At 35.2% G+C, this 25,412-nt stretch overlaps 1 protein-coding gene across 1 annotated transcript in view; it reads left to right on the top strand.

Moving 5' to 3' along the window:
* Positions 1-25,412, top strand: part of ttv (exostosin glycosyltransferase 1 ttv) — a 441,491-nt gene that overhangs the window by 152,581 nt on the left and 263,498 nt on the right. Inside the window, 2 exon segments of the mRNA XM_075312971.1 lie at positions 24,509-24,583; positions 24,999-25,125. Of these exon segments, the coding sequence (XP_075169086.1) occupies positions 24,509-24,583; positions 24,999-25,125 (202 nt within the window).

The raw sequence follows: 25,412 nt of genomic DNA on the forward strand, positions 1-25,412 counted from the left end.
TACTTGAATGATTTTGGTATTGATTCCGAGCCAAAGAAGCGGACAATTCAAGTAAGGGTACTTTTAAGACACAATTCTCTTTTAAATTTGAGTTTTGCGTAATTGATTCTAGGAAGCAAATTTGAATTTTTCATCTTTTTCAAATTTTTATACCCTCCATCATAGGATGGGGGTATATTAACTTTGTCATTCCGTTTGTAACACATCGAAATATTTCTCTAAGACCCCATAAAGTATATATATTCTGGGTCATGGTGAAATTCTGAGTCGATCTAAGCATGTCCGTCCGTCCGTCCGTCCGTCCGTCCGTCTGTTGAAATCACGCTAACTTCCGAACGAAACAAGCTATTGTTATCGATGTAGGTCGGATGGTATTGAAAATGGGCCATATCGGTCCACTTTTACGTATAGCCCCCATATAAAGGGACCCTCAGATTTGGCTTGTGGAGCCTCTAACAGAAGCATATTTCATCCGATCCGGCTGAAATTTGGTACATGATGTTGGTATATGGTCTCTAACAACCATGCAAAAATTGGTCCACATCGGTCAATAATTATATATAGCCCCCATATAAACCGCTCCCCAGATTTGGCTAGTGGAGCCTCTAAGAGAAGCATATTTCATCCGATCCGGCTGAAATTTGGTACATGGTATTTGTATATGGTCTCTAACAACCATGCAAAAATTGGTCCACATCGGTCCATAATTATATATAGCTCCCATATAAGCCGATCCCCAGATTTGGCTTGCGGAGCCTAAAAGAGAAGCAAATTTCATCCGATCCGGCTGAAATTTGGTACATGGTGTTGGTATATGGTCTCTAACAACCATGCAAAACTTGGTTCCCATCGGTACATAATTATATATAGCCCCCATATAAACCGATCCCCAGATTTGGCTTGCGGAGCCTCAAAGAGAAGAAAATTTCATCCGATCCGGCTGAAATTTGGTACATGATGTTGGTATATGGTCTCTAACAACCATGCAAAACTTGGTTCCCATCGGTCCATAATTATATATAGCCCCCATATAAACCGATCCCCAGATTTGGCTTGCGGAGCCTCAAAGAGAAGAAAATTTCATCCGATCCGGCTGAAATTTGGTACATGATGTTGGTATATGGTCTCTAACAACCATGAAAAAATTGGTCCACATCGGTTCATAATTATATATAGCCCCCATATAAACCGATCCCCAGATTTCGCTTGCGAAGTCTCCAAGAGAAGCAAATTTCATCCAATCCGGTTGTAATTTGGAACATGGTCCATATCGGTCCAGAATTATATATAGCCCCCATATAAAACGTTCTCCAGATTTGACCTCCGGAGCCTCTTAGAGGAGCAAAATTCATCCGATCCGGTTCAAATTAGGAAGGTGGTGTTAGTATATGGTCGCTAACAACCATACCAAAATTGGTCCAATCACACAAAAATTGGTCCATATCGGTTCATAATCATGGTCGCCACTCGAGCCAAAAATAATCTACCAAAATTTTATTAAATTTTGTCAAAAGTTTATTTCTATAGAAAATTTTGTTAAAATTTTATTTCTGTAGAAATTTTTGTCATAATTTTCTTTCTATAGAAAATTTTGTCAAAATTTTTATTTCTATAGAAAATTTTGTCAAAATTTTATTTCTATAGAAAATTTTGTTAAAATTTTATTTCTGTAGAAAATTTTGTCAAAATTTTATGTCTACTTTGTCAAACTGAATTATATACGTATTGGATCGATCTTTTTTGAATAAATATTTATCCACGTATGGACTTACATACAATTTAGAAGGCGGTGTTAGGAGGTTTTAAGATACCTTGCCATCGGCAAGCGTTACCGCAACTTAGGTAATTCGATTGTGGATGGCAGTGTTTAGAAGAAGTTTCTACACCCAGAAAAAAGTGACCCCTTCTTTAAGTTAAAATGAACTCATTGTGAAGAAAGTTGAACTTCGTATAGCGCCAAAGACATTTTTATTTGTTTGAACGATGTGATTTTCGTAGAAATTAGGAATAATGCATTCCATATATTAGTTAACATTTTCCTATATTTATGTACCACTATACTACAGAATGAAAAAATTTAACTAATTTGAATTCATATATGGAATGATTTTATTGAAATTTTTTCATTCATTTCGACAAATCTTACACATTTGTGGTAAAACTTGTACTTCATAACTAGAACTGCTTACCTTCGTTTTTAAATACAATTTTATTTATTTCTATAAGCAATTTTATCTTCAATAAAAGACATGTTTTATTAATATATTGAATATATTTAGTAAGAATCAACAGCATCGAATCTCTTTGAAATATTAGTTTATTATTCCACTATTTCCAATTTCCGTGTGATATTATCAACTGTAAAACGCACTTTTTCTTCTTCTTGTACTTTTCACTTTTAATAAGTTGCTGCCTAACGATTTTGTCATCCTTTTACAATTTCAATACCTACAAATATAAAAAATCATAAAAGATTTTTGTTGCAACAGGTTAGCGTCACTGAATATTACCTGATAATTGAAGATTCCAAAATGAAGACAAATGAAAGGGTTGTTATTCTGCTGGTGTTTTCTTTCTTTATACACTATCACGAACATTGATAGATTTATTTAAAAAACGAACATTTTTCTCACTAATTTAAAATAACAAATATTTTATATATTTTATTTGTTATTTATTATATTATTTTACCATATTATTTTTTAACAATCTCTCCGTATACCAAAACAACGCGATTCCAACTAAAAAAACAACCGACGCGCAAATATATCGATTACACCCACGCGCAAACACATCGATTACGATGACAGGTATCGATTACAGGTAGACAATAGAAATTTAGGAAAATTTCCTATATTCTAACAAGTGTGTTTCCTTAAGTTTTGAAAGGATTGATTACTTCTTAGTACGAATGAACAAAAATATTTTTCGATGCCAAGTGTTCTTTATATGTATGATAAGCTTTCTATAATAAAGGTAGTCAGAATTATCATTTTATAAGAAATTTTACTAATTTTGAGGAAACTTGGTTTTAGTTCGGTTTTTGTTTATTTTTACGAATGCTTTGTTATCGGTGAATAAAATTTTCTTTTTCAGTAGTAAATTCTTATACCCAGCGAAGAAAATAGTATGAGTAAAATTCCATGCCTTATTCTAGTTAATGAACTATTCCTAACTGCTTACAGTTTAGGATTTTTTTACTGAAACGAGTAAATTTTATTATTTTTCACAAAAATTTACCTTAATGGAAATAAAATGGATAAACTATATTGATGAACATTTTTTCCTTTAGTTTCGAAGGCACTTTTTTCTGGGTGTACGCAATCCATGATGGAGGGTACATAAGCCTCGGCCTGGCCGAACTTACGGCCGTATATACTTGTTTTTCTTCATATGCTATCAAAATCCTTTACAAACGTTTTAGCGATAACATAAATTTTCAAATTCAGACTCGACTTCCAGTAGAAATTATTCTATGTTTCAAGTTAAAACGTCTTTTAAAATAAAGTGTTGAAAAACAAGTTTAAAGGCAATTTAATTAATTTTAAAGAATTTTTCTGAAATATTAAAGTCAAATATTATGATGACCATTTTGAAGACGAAACACTTAACTATAGGGACAAAACGATATCATTGAAAAGTTTATCGACTTTTGGACAAAGTTTTTTCCTTTATATAAGAGAAAGGTGTCCTCTAACCTAAGCTAAATTCGCATTCGTATTTTAAGGACACGAAATCTTTGGCCTTAAGACAATATTTTTTTCAGTGTCGATAATTTATTTAAATCACAAAAGTTTTTTGTACTGTACAGAAAAAATCGCTTTACGACTTTAAGAAAGAAACACAATTTTCAAAGATTCCTATCCTAAATAAAAAAAATAATTTAAAAGATTATGAACGTTCTTTTATTACAATTCCTTGTTATATGGCCCTAGTGTTGTGCAAATGCATGTCCTAAAATTCAGATTTAGATAGCATATGTCTATATTAGCTCAATACTTTTTCAGTGTAGATTTTTATCTGGCGTTGCCTTTTCATTTGGACGTTGTTTCGGTATGAACAACAACAAGAAAACACATGTTTTTTAAAAAGATGCCAACGTTTATCACTAAACTTATATATGAATGCAGGAACGAATGAATGAATGATTTTTTATTGATAAATTCTTTTCTATAGCTCACAAAATTAATAAATAAATTATAACTTTGTTCTTAATTAATTGAAGATTTTACGACTATAACAAAAATCGTCGGTCGAAACATATATTTTTCTTCAAAATAATTTTTTTTTGCCGCGAAATTCAAATACCAAATGGTGCACAAATCGCTGTGAAATAATCCCCAATGTGGGGACATATGTTGAAAAAACGATTTTTTGTACTTTGCATATTTCTCAGCTATTTACTTGAAACCTTTTACAGTTAGTTAGTGGACACATCGGCTTAGCAATCGGTGCTTTGCCAAATGAGAATTTTTGAAAACAAAATTTTATCTTTGTGAAAAATTGCCGATTTTGGGAGGAGAATGACTCAGATACTACATGACCAAAATGACCGATAAAAGCTTAAAACGTATCCTTATGTTCTATGAGAAACAAGTAAAAAAATAACAAGTATATAAGGCCGCAAGTTCGGCCAGGCCGAATCTTATGTACCCACCACCATGGATTGCGTAGAAACTTCTACGAAAGACTATCATCCACAATCGAATTACTTGGGTTGTGGTATCTTAAAACTTCTTAACATCGTTTTCTAAATTGTGATTTAGTCCATACATGGTATATATTAGACAAAAAAGTTATGTATAGTTTAGTCTACAAATAATTACGAATCGATATGGACTTTTTGTACGTAGAGAGCCAGAATTGAAATATGGGGGTCGCTTATATGGGGGCTATATACAATTATGAACTTGATATGGACCATTTTTTGTGTGATTGGGGATCGATTTATCTGAGGACCATATATAACTATAGACCGATATGGACCTAGTTAGACATGGTTGTTAACGACTATATACTAGCACAATGTACCAAATTTCAACTCACTCGGATTAAATTTGCTCCTCCAAGAGGTTCCAAAACCAAATCTCGGGATCGGTTTATATGGGGCTATGCACGATTATGGACTGATATGGACCATTTTTGGCATGGTTGTTAAATATCATATACTACCACCACGTACCAAATTTCAAGCAGATCGGATGAATTTTGCTTCTCCAAAAGGCACCGCAGGTCAAATCTGGGGATCGGTTTATATGGGAGCTATATATAGTTATGGACTGATATGAACCAATTCCTGCATGGTTGTTGGATACCATATACCAACATCACGTACCAAATTCCAACCGAATGGGAAGAACTTTGCCCTTCCAAGGGGCTCTGCGGGTCAAATCTGGGGATCGGTTTATATGGGGCCAACATATAATTATGGACCGATTTCGACCAATTTTTGCATGGGTGTTTGAGGACATATATTAACATCACGTACCAAATTTCAACTGAATCAGATGAATTTTGGTCTTCCAAGAGGCTCCGGAGGTCAAATCTGGTGATCGGTTTATATGGGGGCTATATATAATTATGGACCGATATGGACCAATTTTTGCATGGTCATTAGAGAGCATATACTAACATTACGTACCAAATTTCAGCCGGATCGGATGAAATTTGCTTCTCTTAGAGGCCTCGCAAGCCAAATCGGAGGATCGGTTTATATGGGGGCTATATATAATTATGGACCGATGTGGACCAATTTTTGCACGGTTGTTAGAGACCATATACTAACACCATGTACCAAATTTCAGCCGGATCGGATGAAATTTGCTTCTCTTAGAGGCCTCGCAAGCCAAATCGGGGGATCGGTTTATATGGGGGCTATATATAATTATGGACCGATGTGGACCAGTTTTTGCATGGTTGTTAGATACCATATACTGACACCATGTACCAAATTTCAGCCGGATCGGATGACATTTGCTTCTCTTAGGGGCCTCGCAAACCAAATCGGGGGATCGGTTTATATGGGGGCTATATATAATTATGGACCGATGGGGACCAATTTTTGCGTGGTTGTTAGAGACCATATACTAACACCATGTACCAAATTTCAGCCGGATTGGATGAAATTTGCTTCTCTTAGAGGCCTCGCAAGCCAAATCGGGGGATCGGTTTATATGGGGGCTATATATAATTATGGACCGATGTGGACCAGTTTTTGCATGGTTGTTAGAGACCATATACTGACACCATGTACCAAATTTCAGCCGGATCGGATGAAATTTGCTTCTCTTAGAGGCCTCGCAAGCCAAATTTTGGGGTCCGTTTATATGGGGGCTATACGTAAAAGTGGACCGATATGGCCCATTTGCAATACCATCCGACCTACATCAATAACAACTACTTGTGCCAAGTTTAAAGTCGATAGCTTGTTTCGTTCGGAAGTTAGCGTGATTTCAACAGACGGACGGACGGACGGACGGACATGCTCAGATCGACTCAGAATTTCACCACGACCCAGAATATATATACTTTATGGGGTCTTAGAGCAATATTTCGATGTGTTACAAACGGAATGACAAAGTTAATATACCCCCCATCCTATGGTGGTGGGTATAAAAAAATGTTACGTTAGAAAGAATGTATGTTATAGCTCACAAAATTAATAAATAAATTATAACTTTGTTCCTAATTAATTGAAGATTTTACGACTATGACAAAAATCGTCGGTCGAAACTTATATATTTTTCTTCAAAATAATCTTTTTTGTGCCGCGAAATTCAAATACCAAATAGTGCACAGTTGTTCCAAATCGCTGTTTTTGGAAATAATTCTGCAAATTTGTAAGGAAAAAGATATCAACATGATTTTTGATTTTTGCAGGGAAAATTAATTTAAGTATTATTACTTAATATACCATTCCCAAAATTGGTATCAAAATCCCCAAAGCTTGGACATATATTGAAAAAGCGTTAGCTGTTTACTAGTAGGATGTTGAAATCTTTTACAGTTAGTTAGTGGACATAGGGCTTTTTGGAAAACAGATCGGCTTAGCAATCGGTGCTTTGCCGAATGAGAATTTTTGAAAACAAAATTTTTTTCTTTTTGAAAAATTGCCGATTTTGGGAGGAGTAGAACTCAGATACTACATGACCAAAATGACCGATAAAAGCTTAAAACGTATCCTTATTGGGTGTTCTAAAGGGTGATTTGTTAAGAGCTTGATAACTTTAAAAAAAAAAAAAACGCATAAAATTTGCAAAATCTCATCGGTTCTTTATTTGAAACGTTAGATTGGTCCATGACATTTACTTTTTGAAGATAATTTCATTTAAATGTTGACCGCGGCTGCGTCTTAGGTGGTCCATTCGGAAAGTCCAATTTTGGGCAACTTTTTCGAGCATTTCGGCCGGAATAGCCCGAATTTCTTCGGAAATGTTGTCTTCCAAAGCTGGAATAGTTGCTGGCTTATTTCTGTAGACTTTAGACTTGACGTAGCCCCACAAAAAATAGTCTAAAGGCGTCAAATCGCATGATCTTGGTGGCCAACTTACCGGTCCATTTCTTGAGATGAATTGTTCTCCGAAGTTTTCCCTCAAAATGGCCACAGAATCGCGAGCTGTGTGGCATGTAGCGCCATCTTGTTGAAACCACATGTCAACCAAGTTCAGTTCTTCCATTTTTGGCAACAAAAAGTTTGTTAGCATCGAACGATAGCGATCGCCATTCACCGTAACGTTGCGTCCAACAGCATCTTTGAACAAATACGGTCCAATGATTCCACCAGCGTACAAACCACACCAAACAGTGCATTTTTCGGGATGCATGGGCAGTTCTTGAACGGCTTCTGGTTGCTCTTCACTCCAAATGCGGCAATTTTGCTTATTTACGTAGCCATTCAACCAGAAATGAGCCTCATCGCTGAACAAAATTTGTCGATAAAAAAGCGGATTTTCTGCCAACTTTTCTAGGGCCCATTCACTGAAAATTCGACGTTGTGGCAGATCGTAAGTCTATTCATGATGAAATGTCAAAGCATACTGAGCATCTTTCTCTTTGACACCATGTCTGAAATCCCACGTGATCTGTCAAATACTAATGCATGAAAATCCTAACCTCAAAAGAATCACCCTTTATAAGAAACAAGTAAAACAAGATTGGGAGAAATCTATAAAAAAATGTTACGATAGAAACAATGTACACCCAGAAAAAAGGGGCTCTAATGCGAACTGAACTTTATTTTAGTTCATGAAGATTAGTTGATTTTAGTTAAATTTTGCACAATATGAGTAAATGTTTCTTATTTGAATAATTTGTTGCTAACTTTAATGACGTGAACTAAAAATAAGAAAAAAGTTGTATACAAATATAGTGCACAATTTTACTAAAAAATAAAATATTTCATATTTTCCTAAAATGGTAGAAGTTTGCTTAAATTGAGTTCATAAGTCTCTCAAATGAGTAAATTTTACTAAAATTGTACCTGTCATGAACTTCGTATAGCGTTAAAGACATTTTAACAATTTTTTTTTTCTTTAAACATATGAAATTTTCTTAAACAAGGGGAAAAAATTAATTTTTTTTAATACATTTTCTTCAATTTGACAAAAAGTATTAACTTATTTGTAACATGTTGCAATTAGAAAACTATTTTAGTTAAAATTTTCTAAAAAAAAACCTACATTTTCTTCCACGGTGGGTGTATGTGCCTTTTTCCAAAAGAATGGTCAAAATTCCATATTTTTTGAAATTCTAATTTGTGGACTTTACAACTTTTAATCTAAAGCACATGGGCACATATTTTGTAAGAATTGCAGTTAAGAAAAAAAATTACTCCACTCAAAAACGGTACTTCTAAGTTCAAAACACTGACCCCACTTTGTCAAAATTTTACAAACAGATAAATTGTCGGGCCCATATCTTGTGGACGGGAAAAGATAATTGCACATGCACGCGAACTTGTTTGTAGAGCTTTACAAGTTCTATCCAGCAAAGAAATCATCGACATCGGTTCAAAATTTCGGAGTTGACAGCTAAAACAAAATTTCATACCCTCGAGGTGACCAACTTTCAACGCCTACAGGTCAGCCCGTGGACCAACTAGGGATCCACAAAGAGTAAGAATTAAATCTTGATTTTTTTTCGTGAGCGTGATTTTGCAGAAGTTTTATTCACGCACATTCACGAACCGATTTTATTACTCACGCACGCTCACACACGACATATTTGTTTTTGTCCCATTCACGAGAGTTGCTTCAGATTTTATTCACGACTCACGTAATTCACGCGTGAATCACGTGTGTCACGATAATTCTGTGTAACGCGCACATCCTACTTAGAAGAAAACACTTCAGCACACACAAAAAATTATGTTGATATCTTTATCCGTTCAAAGGATGCAGAATTATTAAAAAAAAACAAAGCGATTTGGAACTACTATGCGGTGTTCGTTTGTCCAAAATTTCTTTTGGCAGGAGATAATAATAACTTTACCGGGAAAATTTCCCATAATTAACTGCAACTTATTGTCTTGAAGTTCTTAGTAAATAGTAAATTAAAAACATGTTCTTCTTCGGGAAACTTCCACCACCGAAAAAAAAATCATGAAAAATTGTCCAATTAAAATCTTAATCAATTAAAGATTTTGTTGATTCAACAAATTTTTTAATTGAAACAAAAATCAATCACAAAATTTAGTAGAATCAATTAATTTTTAAATTGACTTTCAATTAAGTTTTTAATTGATACTATCATTTCTGTGATTGGAAACAGTTAAATTAAAAAATTAATTGAATCAGAAAAAAGAATTTTGTGTGTTTACTTAGTCATGTTTTTGATATTCTATAATAAATGTAAATCCTGCGAAGTTGGTGTATTAAAAGTATACAAAGAAGTCAAGTCAATATTGTGAAGTTTGTTCTTCTTCTCACTTAAAAGCTTTTTGGTGGCTATCCACTCGAACTGTAATCTTTGCAACTATGAATAGATTTTTCGCTTTGTATTCTTATTTTAATTTTTGTAATCCTTAAAGATTCAATTTTCCTTTCACATAAATAAATACATATTAACTTCTCAAACACATATGATCGTGCTTGTTGCAGTCATTGAGTTTTAGCAGCTTTGGAATGCCTTTCAGTCGCATCATTAAACCATTCACCCATATCTACATCCGGCATTTTTCTTTTTAATTCACCTCTTCCCGCCCCAAATCCATTTGTAGAGTTTCTCCTTTCATATGTGAAACTATTGCACGTTCTATTTGATTCTTTTGGCTCTGAGACGCTGATGCTTCCGCATTTCCGTATTTCCACATTTGCATGATGCTATCACTGGATTGGTGGTGGGATAAAACTAATTCCACTTTAGTACGAGTGTATAATACCACTCAGTCTTTCTATTTCTACACACATGCTTTTCATGTTCATCTCGCCAACTCTTGGAATCAAAGCCATGTCTTAAGACATCGTCAGCATCAAAGACCATTAAACATTATCCAATTCCTGGTTGTTGTATATGAAGCTCAGTGATGTGATTATTTTCGAGTACATGTCTGCTCCATATCTTCGTCCAAGTAATTTTCTCTTGGAACTTTGTATAATGTAAACATAGAAGTTAATATTATAGTACGAATTTGTTTATTGGGATTTGCTTCTTGTTGGGGGACAGTGGTTTTGACGATAGCAATGCATGTGCATAATTTTATTTGGTAAAGGAATTTTCAAGAAACCAAACCGGAATATTAGACAGATTTTTTTTAGTGGAAGTTTATCTCTTACACGTGTCCTCCCAAACGAAATTTTAGACAAACAAATATCGTTTCCCATTTGTTTTTCGCTGTATGGAAGTTTTTTTTTAAGAAATTTATTTCTTTGTGATAAACGTTGATTCTTTTACAGTATGTAAAAGCAATTTCATAAAGACTAACTCAAATATATTTTTTTCTAATTTTCCTCTGTTGGTTACCCTACTCTTGCAGTTTAGTCCAAAGACAATAAACTTGAGGAATAAAGGGTGATACGGTCAAAATTTGGTCAATATAAACTTGACGTATTTCTTTCAATTTTGCATCTAAAAAACCTGAACACCCCTCATTTTGAAGGTGTGTGTGTGTAGAATGTTGCTCCTATTTTGATTTTGGAATTCACTCTTCAGTTGTCAAAATGCCGTCCAAGCAAGAAGAGCAGCGTATCAAAATTTTGCTCGCGCATCGCGAAAATCCGAGCTACTCGCACGCAAAGCTGGCAAAATCGCTAAAAGTTGCCAAATCAACCGTTACAAATGTAATTAAAGTGTTTGGGGAACGTTTGTCGACAGCCAGGAAGTCTGGATCGGGGGGAATTCGAAAACCGGAAGCCGCTGAGATGACAAAGAGAGTTGCCGGTAACCTCTCTCTCCGAAAAGCCGCAAATAAGCTGGGTGTATCGTCTACAACCGTGCATCGAGCCAAAAAACGAGCCGGACTATCGACTTACAAGAAGGTAGTGACTCCAAATCGCGATGATAAACAAAATACGACGGCCAAAGCGCGATCCCGGAGGCTGTACACGACGATGCTGACGAAGTTTGACTGCGTGGTAATGGACGACGAAACCTACGTCAAAGCCGACTACAAGCAGCTTCCGGGACAGGAGTTTTATACGGCAAAAGGAAGGGGAAAGGTAGCAGATATTTTCAAGCACATAAAATTGTCAATGTTCGCAAAGAAATATCTATTTTGGCAAGCCGTCTGTACCTGTGGCAGCATTTTCATAGCTTCCGGGACTGTCAACCAAGAAATTTACATGAAATAGTGTTTGACTGCCTTTCCTGAAAAAACACGGTTGTTCCGTACTGTTTTGGCCGGATTGGGCATCTTGCCATTACGGTAAAAAGGCCATGGAGTGGTACGCCGCCAACAACGTGCAGGTGGTTCCCATGGACAAGAACCCTCCCAACACCCCAGAGCTCCGCCCAATTGAGAAATACTGGGCTATTGTCAAGCGGAACCTAAAGAAGACCAAAAAAAAAACTGCTAAGGACGAGCAGCAGTTCAAGGCAAACTGGCTTTCTGCGGCGAAGAAGGTGGACAAGGTGGCTGTACAAAATCTGATGGCAGGTGTTAAGCGTGAGGCCCGGCAATTTAGATTTGGAAAAGCGAAAGCCTAACTGAATATTTTTCCTGAATTTTATACTAATTGAACTTGAAAAAGAAATTTAATTTGATTTTTTAAATAAACAATTTCACCGATTTACACGCGTTTTCCCTTGACCAAATTTTGACCGTATTACCCTTTAGAGTTTATTGTCTTTGGTTTGGTCAACGCATTGCTTTAAGCTGAAATCAAAACAATGACAATGATTGAAGAAGAAACTAGGGATCCGGAGAGGAGCGGAGCAAACCCTTTTTTGCCGGAGCGGTATTTCTAAAATCCGGAGCGGAGCGGTTTCCAAATGAAAAACCGCTCCGTCAAATAAATGCAATTAAACGATCTTATTTATATTACTTTTTTAGTTTTCTACACTGACAAAAATATTGTCGTGAAGTCAAAGATTTCATGTCCTTAGAATAAGAATGCAAAGTTTGCTTAACATGGAAGACGCATTTCTCTAAAATAAAGTTTTTTTCCTCATCCAAAAGTCAATAAACTTTTGAATGAAGTTGTAATGTCCTTATAATTAAGTGATTTTACTTAAAAATGTGTATCATAACATGAAAGATAAAATTTTTGAGGTAAGGTCAACGTAAGGTCATTAAGTAAGGTAATTAAGAAAAATTCTTTAAATTAATAAAATTGTCTTTAAATTTGTTTCCTTTTTGCATCTTGCCTACAAAGCAAAAAATCGATAACAAATAAGACATGTTTTTACTTGAAACATAGCATAATTTCTACTGGAAGTCGAGTCTTAATATGGAAATAAAATTGTCGTTAATTCGTTTTTAAAGGATTTTGATAACAACTGACGAAAAAATCTAAACAAATGAAAAATTAACATTTGCTTCCTTGAAGCAAGTACATAACCCCCACATTTATAAGAGAATTGCGTCTTCTTACTTGTATTCTCCGCTTCTTTGGCTCGGAATTAATACCCAAACTGTTAAAGTAAAGACAAAATCTTTCGAACCGGGCATGCTTTTTTTCAGTGTAAGGACATTCATATTTGCTTTACTATTGTACTATATCCTAGCATTCTCTTATTTCTGATATTAGTTCTCGAAAATTTAATTAAAATTATGGATAGTTTCAATTTTGGTTGAAAAATGTGCGCATATACATTTATTTTAATTTTTTCTCACATTGAAAATTAATTACTTGATTTGTATTATTGCATGTTATCTACTTTTTTTGAGAACGAACATTTCTTAAAAACGCTGTTCGAAAATGTATTTTTACAATAAAGGGGAAAAAAGCGAAATTAGGTAACACTAGATCTGAGTAAGAATATTCGTAGGTATACCACGGACTGATTTCGATGGAGGTTGTTGCAAACATACACACACACATTACAAATATAACAAAACCTCTTCTCTACGTCTGTTGCAAAACAAAAAAAACTTTCGGAGAGTAGTTACTTCTACTCTGTGTATAGACTTTCAATTCCAATCAGCGTTGCCGTTTGCGTCCGATTGGACCAAAATTGGTCCAAAAGATTTCTAATTTTTAAATTTGGTCCGATGGTCAGACCAAACAGAATTTGGTCCATTTTGGTCCATTTTCATAAATTTGGTTTCTATCACATATTAAATAGTAGATGGTGCACCGCAAAGAATATTGTCGGGAGGCCAAATATTTCACATGCTTAAAATACGAATACGAATTTTGCTTAGAATAGAAGACGTATTTCTCTGAAAAAAAGTTTTTCCTTGTCTAAAAGTCTCTAAACTTTTCAATGAAGTCTGTTTGTCCTTATAGCTAAGTGATTCGACATAAAAATGTGTATCCTAACATGAATGAACATTTCGTTTTAATGAAGTCAAAATGGATTTAATATTTCTGAAAAAATCTTCAAAATTAATAAAATGTTTCAACAGATTGTTTTAAAGTCATTATACCCTAAGGGTATAATAAGTTTGATCTGCCAAAAAATGTGCCTACCAGAAATATTCATTTTAGACCCCATAAAATATATACCGATCGACTCAGAATCACCTCCTGAGTCGATCTAGCGCTTGGTGTCCGTCCGTCCATCCGTCTGTCCATGTATTTGTTGTTCACAGGATTCCGGTCGCAATTATTAACCGATTTTGATGAAATTTGGTTCAGGGAGTTTTTTTTTGGGCACAAGGACGAACGCTATTGAATTTGGAAGAAATCGGATCAAATTTAGATATAGCTCCCATATATATGTATCGCCCGATTTCGACAAATGGGGTCACGCTGTGCCCCCATAAAATAAAACTCAATTGAACAAATAATACAATGTTTGTACTATAATTTTCTCGAAGAGGAGCGGAGCGATTTTTTTTCTCGGAGCGGTTTTTCTTTTCTCCGGAGCGGAGCGAAAAAAAAATGGACCGCTCCGGATCCCTGGAAGAAACCAACAATAACAAAACAAATTTTCATTTTCTTGTATATATCTACTATCTTTGTCACTCTCTATTAGTTTCTCCGAATTCACAATTGGATGTGTAAATTATATAATGTTTTAGAGTTACAAATTTTTGGGGAACCTCGTTCATATGCCAGAATCATACACAGAAAAAACTTTCACGAACATTTTTCTAATTAAAGTCTTGATATATTTAAAAAAAAAAAATTCAATTAACAAATTCAATTCACAAAAATTAATAGTATCAATTAATTTTTTAATTGATACTATGATTTCTGTGATTGAAGACATTTCAATTAACAAATCAATTGGATCAATAAATTTCGTGATCGTTGTGTAATGCTGATGTTTTTCGTTATCAATCTCCGGTGCCATCTTATTCTTTTTCCTCTATTCTTTCTCGAATTTCCACTATTCTATATGAATATAAATCTTTATACGAAATTTCATTTTATTTTAGAAAATGTGATGTTTCAAATATAATATGTTCTAATAAACATATATGTTCCAAACATGTTATATCAGTTTATGAATATTATGTGCTTGCACTTAAAACTAAAATGCTAAATTTTGAATTCCAAACATATAATTTTTTTACACCGAAACATATGAAAATCAGTCTTTTTTCGTCAATTTCCCAATGTACCTAGCCAAGTCTGTCCGTTCGCATGATCTGATACATAAGATGCATAGATAGAGGTCGCACGTTACTTCAGCTGATGAAATGAAATTTTATATTGAAAAGATTTTTTGGCTCAAAGTCAAACTTGCCGATCCTTAATCGTAAAGCTTAAAGCTCAGGTTTCTGCCTGAGTATCACAGGGGTATCAGAACCACTTAAAGTTATTGAGATCTAGCATCCCTTGCAAAATATACATAGTTCCATATTTGCATGATTTACTTCCTTAAATCTTCTGCGTTTGTGCATGGCCTTCATAATACCTTTCCTAATCAATTGTCACCATCTAAATCCATTTATTTTCCTCAAAGATGAGTCCTTACACACAACTTTCACTACCAAAGTGTGTTACAACACAATCTTTGAAAAGATTTCCAAGATTGATTGACAACTCAATTAGTTAGCGTTGAATCTTCTTTGTTGTCCATTAAAAGTGCTATCGTAATTTGCACTAACACACTATTTTGGTCCATTTCGGAGTCACAGTGTGAAACAATTAGCCGTAATTGGTTGGGGAAATGTATTCAATTTCATGACTTCTTATTACACGCATTCCTCTTAACTTCTTTGCTTCCGGTATTTATCAGCCACAGATGTTCCGACCATCTGCGGGAGATGTCTATACTTCTGCACATAATTTATGTAATCGAGAGTATTTATTCTGCATTAGCATCTTAATGCTGCTGGTATTTCTACTATGTAAGATGAAAAGGTCTTTATGGTTGAAAAGAAAAAATGAAATTTTATACATTGAGCTTAAGGGCCTAATGACAGGCTTTTGGGGGAGAAACAATTTATGTTTGTAGTGAATTTAATGAAAACAAAAATGCAAAGGAAATTTGGCCATTCTTTATGTTTTATTCACTTATTTATGAAGGAATTTACTATGAAAGTTATTTATCATTTTGCTTTCGATCAAATTACTTTGAAATGCTATACAAATATATTTTTTGTATTCAATAAGTAAGACAAATATGAAACAAATGCGAATAAATGAAAAGAAGTTGTTCAACATTAATGAACTATAAAATAATCCGATGTTTTTAATATGTGCCAGAGGTAAACCTCAATACCTTCCGTAGCCTTGATGCTTTAGGGTGTTTTCTATACACCCAAAGACTTTAACCTTAATTTAAGGGTTTGTGGTGAGTTCCAAGCCAAAAAGGTGGTTTCTTAAAAGACAAAAAAACATTTTAAGTTTAAATCTATTTTAAATTTAAGTCGAACTTTGCCATAGTGAACTACTATAAATTTAAGTGCCCCTCTAAACAATTGTTTTGAAATATACTTCGTTTTCCTTCCCATTAAATACCACAAAATGGGAAGGAACAAGTATATACAGCACTAAGTTCGGCAGGGCCGAATCTTAAATACCCACCACCATGAAACAAATATTGGGGTTTCCTTTGAAATTTCAGGAGGGCTTGAGGACTTGAGGACACTTCCCGAAGATAAATTTAAAGATTTCACCTATGAGGACTATATCAGATTCTGGATTTATAAGAACCATTTTTGTTTGAGTTTTAGAGGAATCATTAACATCTCTTGTAGAAGTAAAATCTGGAAATTTTACATTGAGTTTCAAGCCATTTTCATGATCAGTGCGCCTTCTACACCCTCAAGAAGTGAAGTCGGTTATATGGGGCATTACCAAATGGACCGATAAAAACTTAATCCGATACACGTTTTTGTGAGCCTAAAATACCAGAATATTTACAATTTCAGGCAAATCAGATAAAAACTACGGTTTCTAGAAACCCAAGAAGTTAAATCGGGAGATCGTTCTTATGGGGGCTATACTAAAATATGGACCGATACTCACCGTTTTCGGCACACCTCTTTATGACCCGAAAATACCTCTAGATTTCCAATTTCAGGCAAATGGATAAAAACTTCGGATTCTAGAAGCCCAAGAAGTAAAATCGGGAGATCGGTCTATATGGGGGCTATACCAAAATATGGACCGATACTCACCATTTTTGGCACACCTCTTTATGGTCATAAAATACCTCTAGATATCAAATTTCAGGCAAATTAGATAAAAACTACGATTTCTATAAGCCCAACCCCAAATCGGGAGGTCAGTTTATATGGGGACTATATCAAAACCTGGACCGATATAGCCCATCTTCGAACTTGACCTGCCTGCAGATAAAAGACGAGTTTGTGCAAAATTTCAGCACGATTGCTTCATTATTGAAGACTGTAGCGTGATTATAACAGACAGGCAGACAGACAGACGGACAGACGAACATCGTTATATCGTCTTAGAATTTCTCCCTGATCAAGAATATATATACTTTATAGTCGGAAATCGATATTTCGATGTGTTACAAACGGAATGACAAACTTATTAAACCCCCGTCACCATTCTATGGTGGTGGGTATAAAAATAAGTACTTTTATTTAATAGCTATCAGTGAAGTTATAATTGCAACCTGAAGTATGTATTACAACCAACTTCAGGTTGCACGTGTGACAGCTGACAGATTTATACCAGTCACAGTTCATTTTATTGTGTAAAAGCTTACAAAAACAATGGGAGCCACCGTGGTGCAATGGTTAGCATGCCCGCCTTGCATACACAAGGTCGTGGGTTCGATTCCTGCTACGACCGAACACCAAAAAGTTTTTCAGCGGTGGATTATCCCACCTCAGTAATGCTGGTGACATTTCTGAGGGTTTCAAAACTTCTCTAAGTGGTTTCACTGGAATGTGGAACGCCGTTCGGACTCGGCTATAAAAAGGAGGTCCCTTGTCATTGAGCTTAACATGGAATCGGGCAGCACTCAGTGATAAGAGAGAAGTTCACCACTGTGGTATCACAATGGACTGAATAGTCTAAGTGAGCCTGATACATCGGGCTGCCAAATAACCTAACCTAACCTAACCTAACAAAAACAATTTGATCTATTCCATTCAGAAATAAAGTTTTTTTCCAACAGTTTTTGCTTTTGAACAATAAAATTTAAAAAAAAAAAACATATTTAGCGTTTTACTTTGTCGCTTTACACACCCGCCACCCGGTACGAAATGGAACAATGTTGCAAATGGAAATTTGATTCATGTGTGTGTTTGTCTCCTTATAATAATGGTTTATAGACTGCGAGCTACAAGAAAAACACATGAACGCTTGATGGATTGGTTTCGAACTCAATTATTTTATTTGTAACAATTCCTTATATACTCGATAGTCAAATATTTCTTAACCTACTTATACCTAAGTGTTGTCTCTTATCTTCCTGTCCACAAATGGGTTCTCTGCGCATGTGCAGCGTATCTTTCTGAGTGTTATCAGCTCTAATGGTTTTATTTATAGTTAGGTAGACGGCTGATAACATTTCAACCTACAGACTAGTCCCTATGCAAACCAGGAAAAGCAAACTATGCTGGTGGCAATTAAGAAGAAGTTTTATAAATAGAAGGTAACAGTACAGAACTGTACAATAATTTTTTTCAGTCTAGTTTCTGTTAAGCACACACACACACACACCTCTGTGTATAGGGAAAGTAGCCATATATAGTGATAAGCAATGCCGTTTTTCCAAGTTCTTCAAATGCCGATCTATTACGGAATGAATGGCGCAATTTCTTGAACATTGGAATCGGAGTAGATAAATTCTAATTCTAAATTCTTTTTTCCATCGCAGCCTTCTTTATTCCACGAGTACTGTGTCTCTAACGAATTCCCTAATATGATTCCATTCCATGTTTCTACCTGGACCAGGTCACGAGTTAACTTTTCAATGATATTGTGACATCTTTGCCTAGTAAAGTCAGGAAAGTGACAAATGTAGTGTTCTAGATGCCCGCTCATTATTCTCACGGTTCACCTCCAGTCTTTTTCTTATCTGGGTCATAGTAAAGGGTGATTCTTTTGAGGTTAGGATTTTCATGCATTAGTATTTGACAGATCACGTGGGATTTCAGACATGGTGTCAAAGAGAAAGATGCTCAGTATGCTTTGACATTTCATCATGAATAGACTTACTAACGAGCAACGCTTGCAAATCATTGAATTTTATTACCAAAATCAGTGGCAGAAAATCCGCTTTTTTATCGACAAATTTTGTTCAGCGATGAGGCTCATTTCTGGTTGAATGGCTACGTAAATAAGCAAAATTGCCGCATTTGGAGTGAAGAGCAACCAGAAGCCGTTCAAGAACTGCCCATGCATCCCGAAAAATGCACTGTTTGGTGTGGTTTGTACGCTGGTGGAATCATTGGACCGTATTTTTTCAAAGATGCTGTTGGACGCAACGTTACGGTGAATGGCGATCGCTATCGTTCGATGCTAACAAACTTTTTGTTGCCAAAAATGGAAGAACTGAACTTGGTTGACATGTGGTTTCAACAAGATGGCGCTACATGCCACACAGCTCGCGATTCTATGGCCATTTTGAGGGAAAACTTCGGAGAACAATTCATCTCAAGAAATGGACCGGTAAGTTGGCCACCAAGATCATGCGATTTGACGCCTTTAGACTATTTTTTGTGGGGCTACGTCAAGTCTAAAGTCTACAGAAATAAGCCAGCAACTATTCCAGCTTTGGAAGACAACATTTCCGAAGAAATTCGGGCTATTCCGGCCGAAATGCTCGAAAAAGTTGCCCAAAATTGGACTTTCCGAATGGACCACCTAAGACGCAGCCGCGGTCAACATTTAAATGAAATTATCTTCAAAAAGTAAATGTCATGGACCAATCTAACGTTTCAAGTAAAGAACCGATGAGATTTTGCAAATTTTATGCGTTTTTTTTAAAAAAAAAGTTATCAAGCTCTTAACAAATCACCCTTTATTTGGCGTATATGTGGAGGATATACGCATAGTTCCGTCCACTCACCCATTTTCATTAGGATCATAAATTAAAATATGAACGCTAACCAAAGCAGTTTATCCTTACAGTCCATAGTTCCATTTAATTTTCGTTTCCAAGGCAATGGATAGAATCAAAAAGCAATTCGTTCTAATTTTACGTCTTTTTCACACATTGTACTTGACTTGGCTTAAGGACAGTACTATGTTCGCTTTCGGCGTTGAAATTTTCGCGGTTACTCTATTAAAACAGTTCAATATAAAGCCAATAAATTAAATCAATCTTGTTCCTCTAGAATTCGGCAAGACTTTACTTGAATATGTTTGTTTTCATTTATAAGTTTGATTATTTCAGGAAAAGTAATCGCGAAAACAAAGTGATTTTCAACTCGAAAACCGAACATAGTACCCACCTTTACTTGAGGAATTTATGAATTGCAGCATTATTTCAAGAAATGCCCCAATAAAACCAAGAATGTGTATGGCAAACGGACTTGTTAACCACATAATCTTGGGGGAACTCTTTCATAAGCAAAAAGGTTAGGTTAGGTTAAAGTGGCAGCCCGATTAAGTTTCAGGCTAATTTAGACTATTCAGTCCATTGTGATACCACATTTACTAAAAGTACCTATTACATATGGGCACTTCAAGTTTTAACCGCTGAACCTTCTCAATTATTTTCTTCTGTTGAACCAACCAGATTGTTCAAAAAACATTAACAGACTGCTTAAGTTAACGTTTTCCAGATTCGCCAGTAATCTGAAGCTATATGCCCTAAAAGTTGCTTGCGCTTTACATAAAATACAGGACACTTACACAAGAGGTGTTTAATTGATTCCTTTTCCCCGGCATCATGACAGCTCATACAATAGTCATTATACTTCGCGCCAATAGTTTTTGCAAAATCGCCTATCAGGCAGCAACCCGTTATAGCAGATATCAGGAGTGACACCTGACGTCTTGAGAATACTAGCATATCTAGTGTGCGGTTTAAGTTTAAATGGGGCCATATTTGCTTGGTGTCGTTACAACCCTTGCAATTCTCCCATCGAACATTTGCCTTCATAACAGCCTTCTCACGCAGTAAGAGCTTCCAGGTAGCCAGAGGCATACCAACAGATTCTAGATCCCCTGGAATATGTAACATAAGGTAGTTCCTAGCCTTGCTAACTCATCCGCTTCGCAGTTCCCCATAAGCAAAAAGGAAAACCTTCACCTTCAAAATAAACAAACTTACTTTTTGGCTTAAAAAATATTTCTTCAAAGCTGATTCATTGCAAATTGTTGGAAAAATGGTTCCATTTGGATAATTCTAGTATGTATATAATAATTCTAGTATGTATATAATTGTCATAAGAAGTTAGCATATAAGGTCCAAAATGAATAATCCCCACCGCCAGGTCTATATTGAAGGCTATGGAAATTCGTATTAGCAAGCGATGAAACATGTATAGCCAGCTTTGTGTAGATTGGTATTTGGCATTTTCTCTTCAACAACATAATAATACCAATTCCTTTATCTTTGTGTTCAATAAGTTCGTATGCAAAAATTCTGTAATATATAGAATAATTAATTTGGACAACAACCAGCCTGAATTGATAGCAGGCTAACATATAAATATGAATTTCTATTAAATACAATTTTGATCGTCAAATTCAAATGGATTTTGGGGTCCCTAATCCATATGGTATATACTCAAAATAGACTCTTAATAATATAAAGCTTTATTTTCGAAATGAAAATGACATATGTAGCAAAATAGTATGAAAGCTTCAAGAGTGCACTGAAAAAAAGCATACTCGGTTCCAAAGATTTTGTCTTTACTTTAAAAAATTTGGTATTGATTCCGAGCCAAAGAAGCGGAGAATACAAGTAAGGATACTTTTAAGACACAATTCTCTTTTAAATTTGGGTTTTGTGTACTTGCTTCTAGGAAGCAAATTTTAATTTTTCGCTTTCTCAGCTTTTTTCTTCATATGCTATCAAAGTCCTTTAAAAACGAGTTAACGGCAACTTTATTTTCCAAATTAGGACTCGACTTCCAGTAGAAATTATGCTATGTTTGAAGCAAAAAACTTCTTTAAAATAAAGTTTTGAAAAACATGTCCTATATTTGAACGATTTTTTGCTTTGTAGTAGAGGTGTGCGCGTGACACGAAATTTTCGTGACACGCGTGATTCACGCGTGAGTCACGTGATTCGTGAATGAAATTTTGACCAAATCACGTGAATGTGCGTGAATGGGACTGAACAAAAATGTGTCGTGCGTGAACATCAAATTCTGTTCGTGAATGTGCGTGAGTAAATTTTTTTCAAAATCACGCTCACGACAAAGTTCACGTTCACGAAAAAATTCACATTCACGAACAATTCACGCTCACGACAAAATTCACGCTCACGAAGAAATTCACGTTCACGAAGAAATTCACATTCACGAAAACTTCACACTCACGATGACATTCACGTTCACGAAAAAATTCACGTTCACGAAAAATTCACGCTCACGATGAAATTCACGTTCTTCTTGTGCAAAATGTTAAGCAAAGTGGGGTAAAACTCTGGCTTCTGGGGCCATATAAGTTCATATCGGGCGAAAGCTATATATGGGAGCTATATCTAAATCTGAACCGATTTGGCTGATATTTGGCAAGTTTTTCGAGACTCATAAAATATTCGGATGTACGGAATTTGAGGAAGATCGGTTGATATACACGCCAATTATGACCAGATCGGTGAAAAATATATATGGCAGCTATATCTAAATCTGCACCGATTTTTTTCCAAAATCAATAGGGATCGTCTTTGAGCCGAAACAGGACCCTATAACAAATTTTAGGACAATCGGACTAAAACTGCGAGCTGTACTTTGCACACAAAAATACACCAACAGACAGACGGACAGACAGACAGACGGACATCGCTAAATCGACTCAGAATTTAATTCTAAGACGATCGGTATACTAAACGATGGGTCTCAGACTTTTCCTTCTTGGCGTTACATACAAATGCACAAACTTATTATACCCTGTACCACAGTAGTGGTGAAGGGTATAATAATGATTGAACATTTTTACATTTTTAAATTGAAAACATACTTCCAAATAAAAAATTAATAATTTTCGGAAATAATTGGTTTCATTGGTTCATTAAATTTTGGCTTAGATGTAAAAAAAATAATTCTATATAGTATAATTATAATATATGTAATTATAATATAATAAAAAAATAAAATAAGTAAACAATAACACTATAAATCATTGATTGCCTCAATTAAAAATTAATTAAGTTTTTCGGCCAAAATCAATCCAAATTTTAATTGAATTTATATTTTGATTTGATTAAAATGTTAATTGTATCTGTTAATTTTTTAATTGAGTACGTTTTCAACTTCAGATTTTTAATTAGAAATATTTTGGCGAATTTGTGTGGGTAGCTCATTTGTATCACGAGCGAGAGTGAGTAAGTTTTTAAGTTCGTACTCATTCGTGAATTACATTTTTTCGTTTGTTTTGTAAGTATAATAGTCGTGAACGTGCGTGAGTTGCATTTTACATCGTGAGCGTGCGTGAATAGTTTTTTTATGAATCGTGAGTGTGTGGAAGTACGTTTCATTGTTCGTGAACGTGCGTGAGTAGTTTTTTTTTCGAATCGTGAGTGTGCGAATCGTGAGTGTGCGAATCGTGAGTGTGGATATATCAACTCACGTGCGTGAGTTGATATATCCCGTCGTGAGCGTGCGGTAGTCACTATTCTGCAATCGTGAGTGTTTATCTTTGCAGGATTTTGGTTCGTGAACGTGAGTGAGCGTGAATCAATAAAAACCTTCGTGCGTGAATGTTACGAATTCATTCGTGAGCGTGCGTGAGTGTGAGCAATTCCAAAACGGGCGTGCGTGATCGTGCGTGAATGACATTTTGAATTTGTGAGCGTGCGGAAAACTCCCTCACGCGCACACCTCTACTTTGTAGTCAAGATGCAAAAAGACAACAAATTTAAAGACAATTTCATTAAATTTAAAGAATTTTTCTGAATTATTAAAGTCAAGTTGACCTTATCCTATAAATTTTTTCTTTCATGTTAAGATACCCATTTTTAAGTCAAATCACTTAATTATAAGGACAATACGACTTCATTGAAAAGTTTATCGACTTTTGGAGAAGGAAAATAACTTTATTTTAGAGAAATGCGTCTTCTATGCTAAGCTAAATTTGTATTCGTATTTTAAAGACATGAAATCTTTGACCTCACGACAATATTTTTTTCAGTGTGACATCTGCCAAAATGCCGGTAATACAAAACAGCACCTCTTCTTGGAAAAGCCTTTAATAATAATCTTTACTGCAAGACATCAGATCTTTTATCCCGTGACCAATGGAAAATACATTATTCATATTAACAATAAAACATTGAGCTTATCTCTTTGAATTATATTGGCTTGTAATGTCATTATCCTTGTATTTTACCATTTTTGTTTTCTCCTTCCTTTCAGATATGACTACGAAACTCTTCTGCTGAACTCGACATTTTGCTTGGTGCCACGGGGGAGACGTTTGGGTTCATTTCGGTATGTATTCAGTTTGCTTTTTAAGCGTATTATCATATTTGGCCAGCCATGTGTCCATCACACAACATTGATGAATGTCATATTCGTGTGTCCTTTTTGCCTCTACTGGACTGTATGACAAAGTGGAGGACATTAAAACTATTTGGTGTTTCTATGTCCTTACATGTCGAACGTTTCCCATTGGTATGATATTTTTTTTTGTTTGTGATGGACAAGTTTTCGCTGTGCCTTATGTACGAATGCCATGTAGCATTATGGCACACAGGATATGCAAGCTGTTGACGTTGCATTAAAATTCATTAAAGTCCTTTCTTTTACACCTTTTCTCCGTAAATGGGAAATGATGTTCTATGGAATTTTTTTAACTGATGTTTCTCTCTCTCTCTCTCTGTTTTTTTCGCTTTACGCTAATTAGATTTCTCGAAGCCATTCAGGCCGGATGTATTCCTGTACTGTTGTCCAACGACTGGGTCTTACCATTCGAGTCGAAAATTGATTGGAAACAAGCGGCGGTTTGGGCCGATGAAAGACTGTTATTGCAGGTGAGTACCATGTGAATGACATTCCGATGTCACAAGCCAAAGGTCTTTTTATTTCCCCATTTTATGAAATTAAAGTGGACGAATGTTAAGCTAATATGTGTATATATATGAAATTTATAAACTCAATTAGATTTTTCATACTTACAAGCTGGAACCATTGGAATGACCAAAATAATGCTTATATGGCCATGGATACCAACGAGTATCGTTTGTAATGGCGGATGAATTACTCGTTCTATAACTATTTTCAATAGAAAGATATTTTCCGAAATAAGGTGTAGTCTCTT

The sequence above is a fragment of the Haematobia irritans genome, chromosome 5, assembly GCF_050003625.1.
Source record: "Haematobia irritans isolate KBUSLIRL chromosome 5, ASM5000362v1, whole genome shotgun sequence".
Lineage (NCBI taxonomy): Eukaryota > Metazoa > Arthropoda > Insecta > Diptera > Muscidae > Haematobia > Haematobia irritans.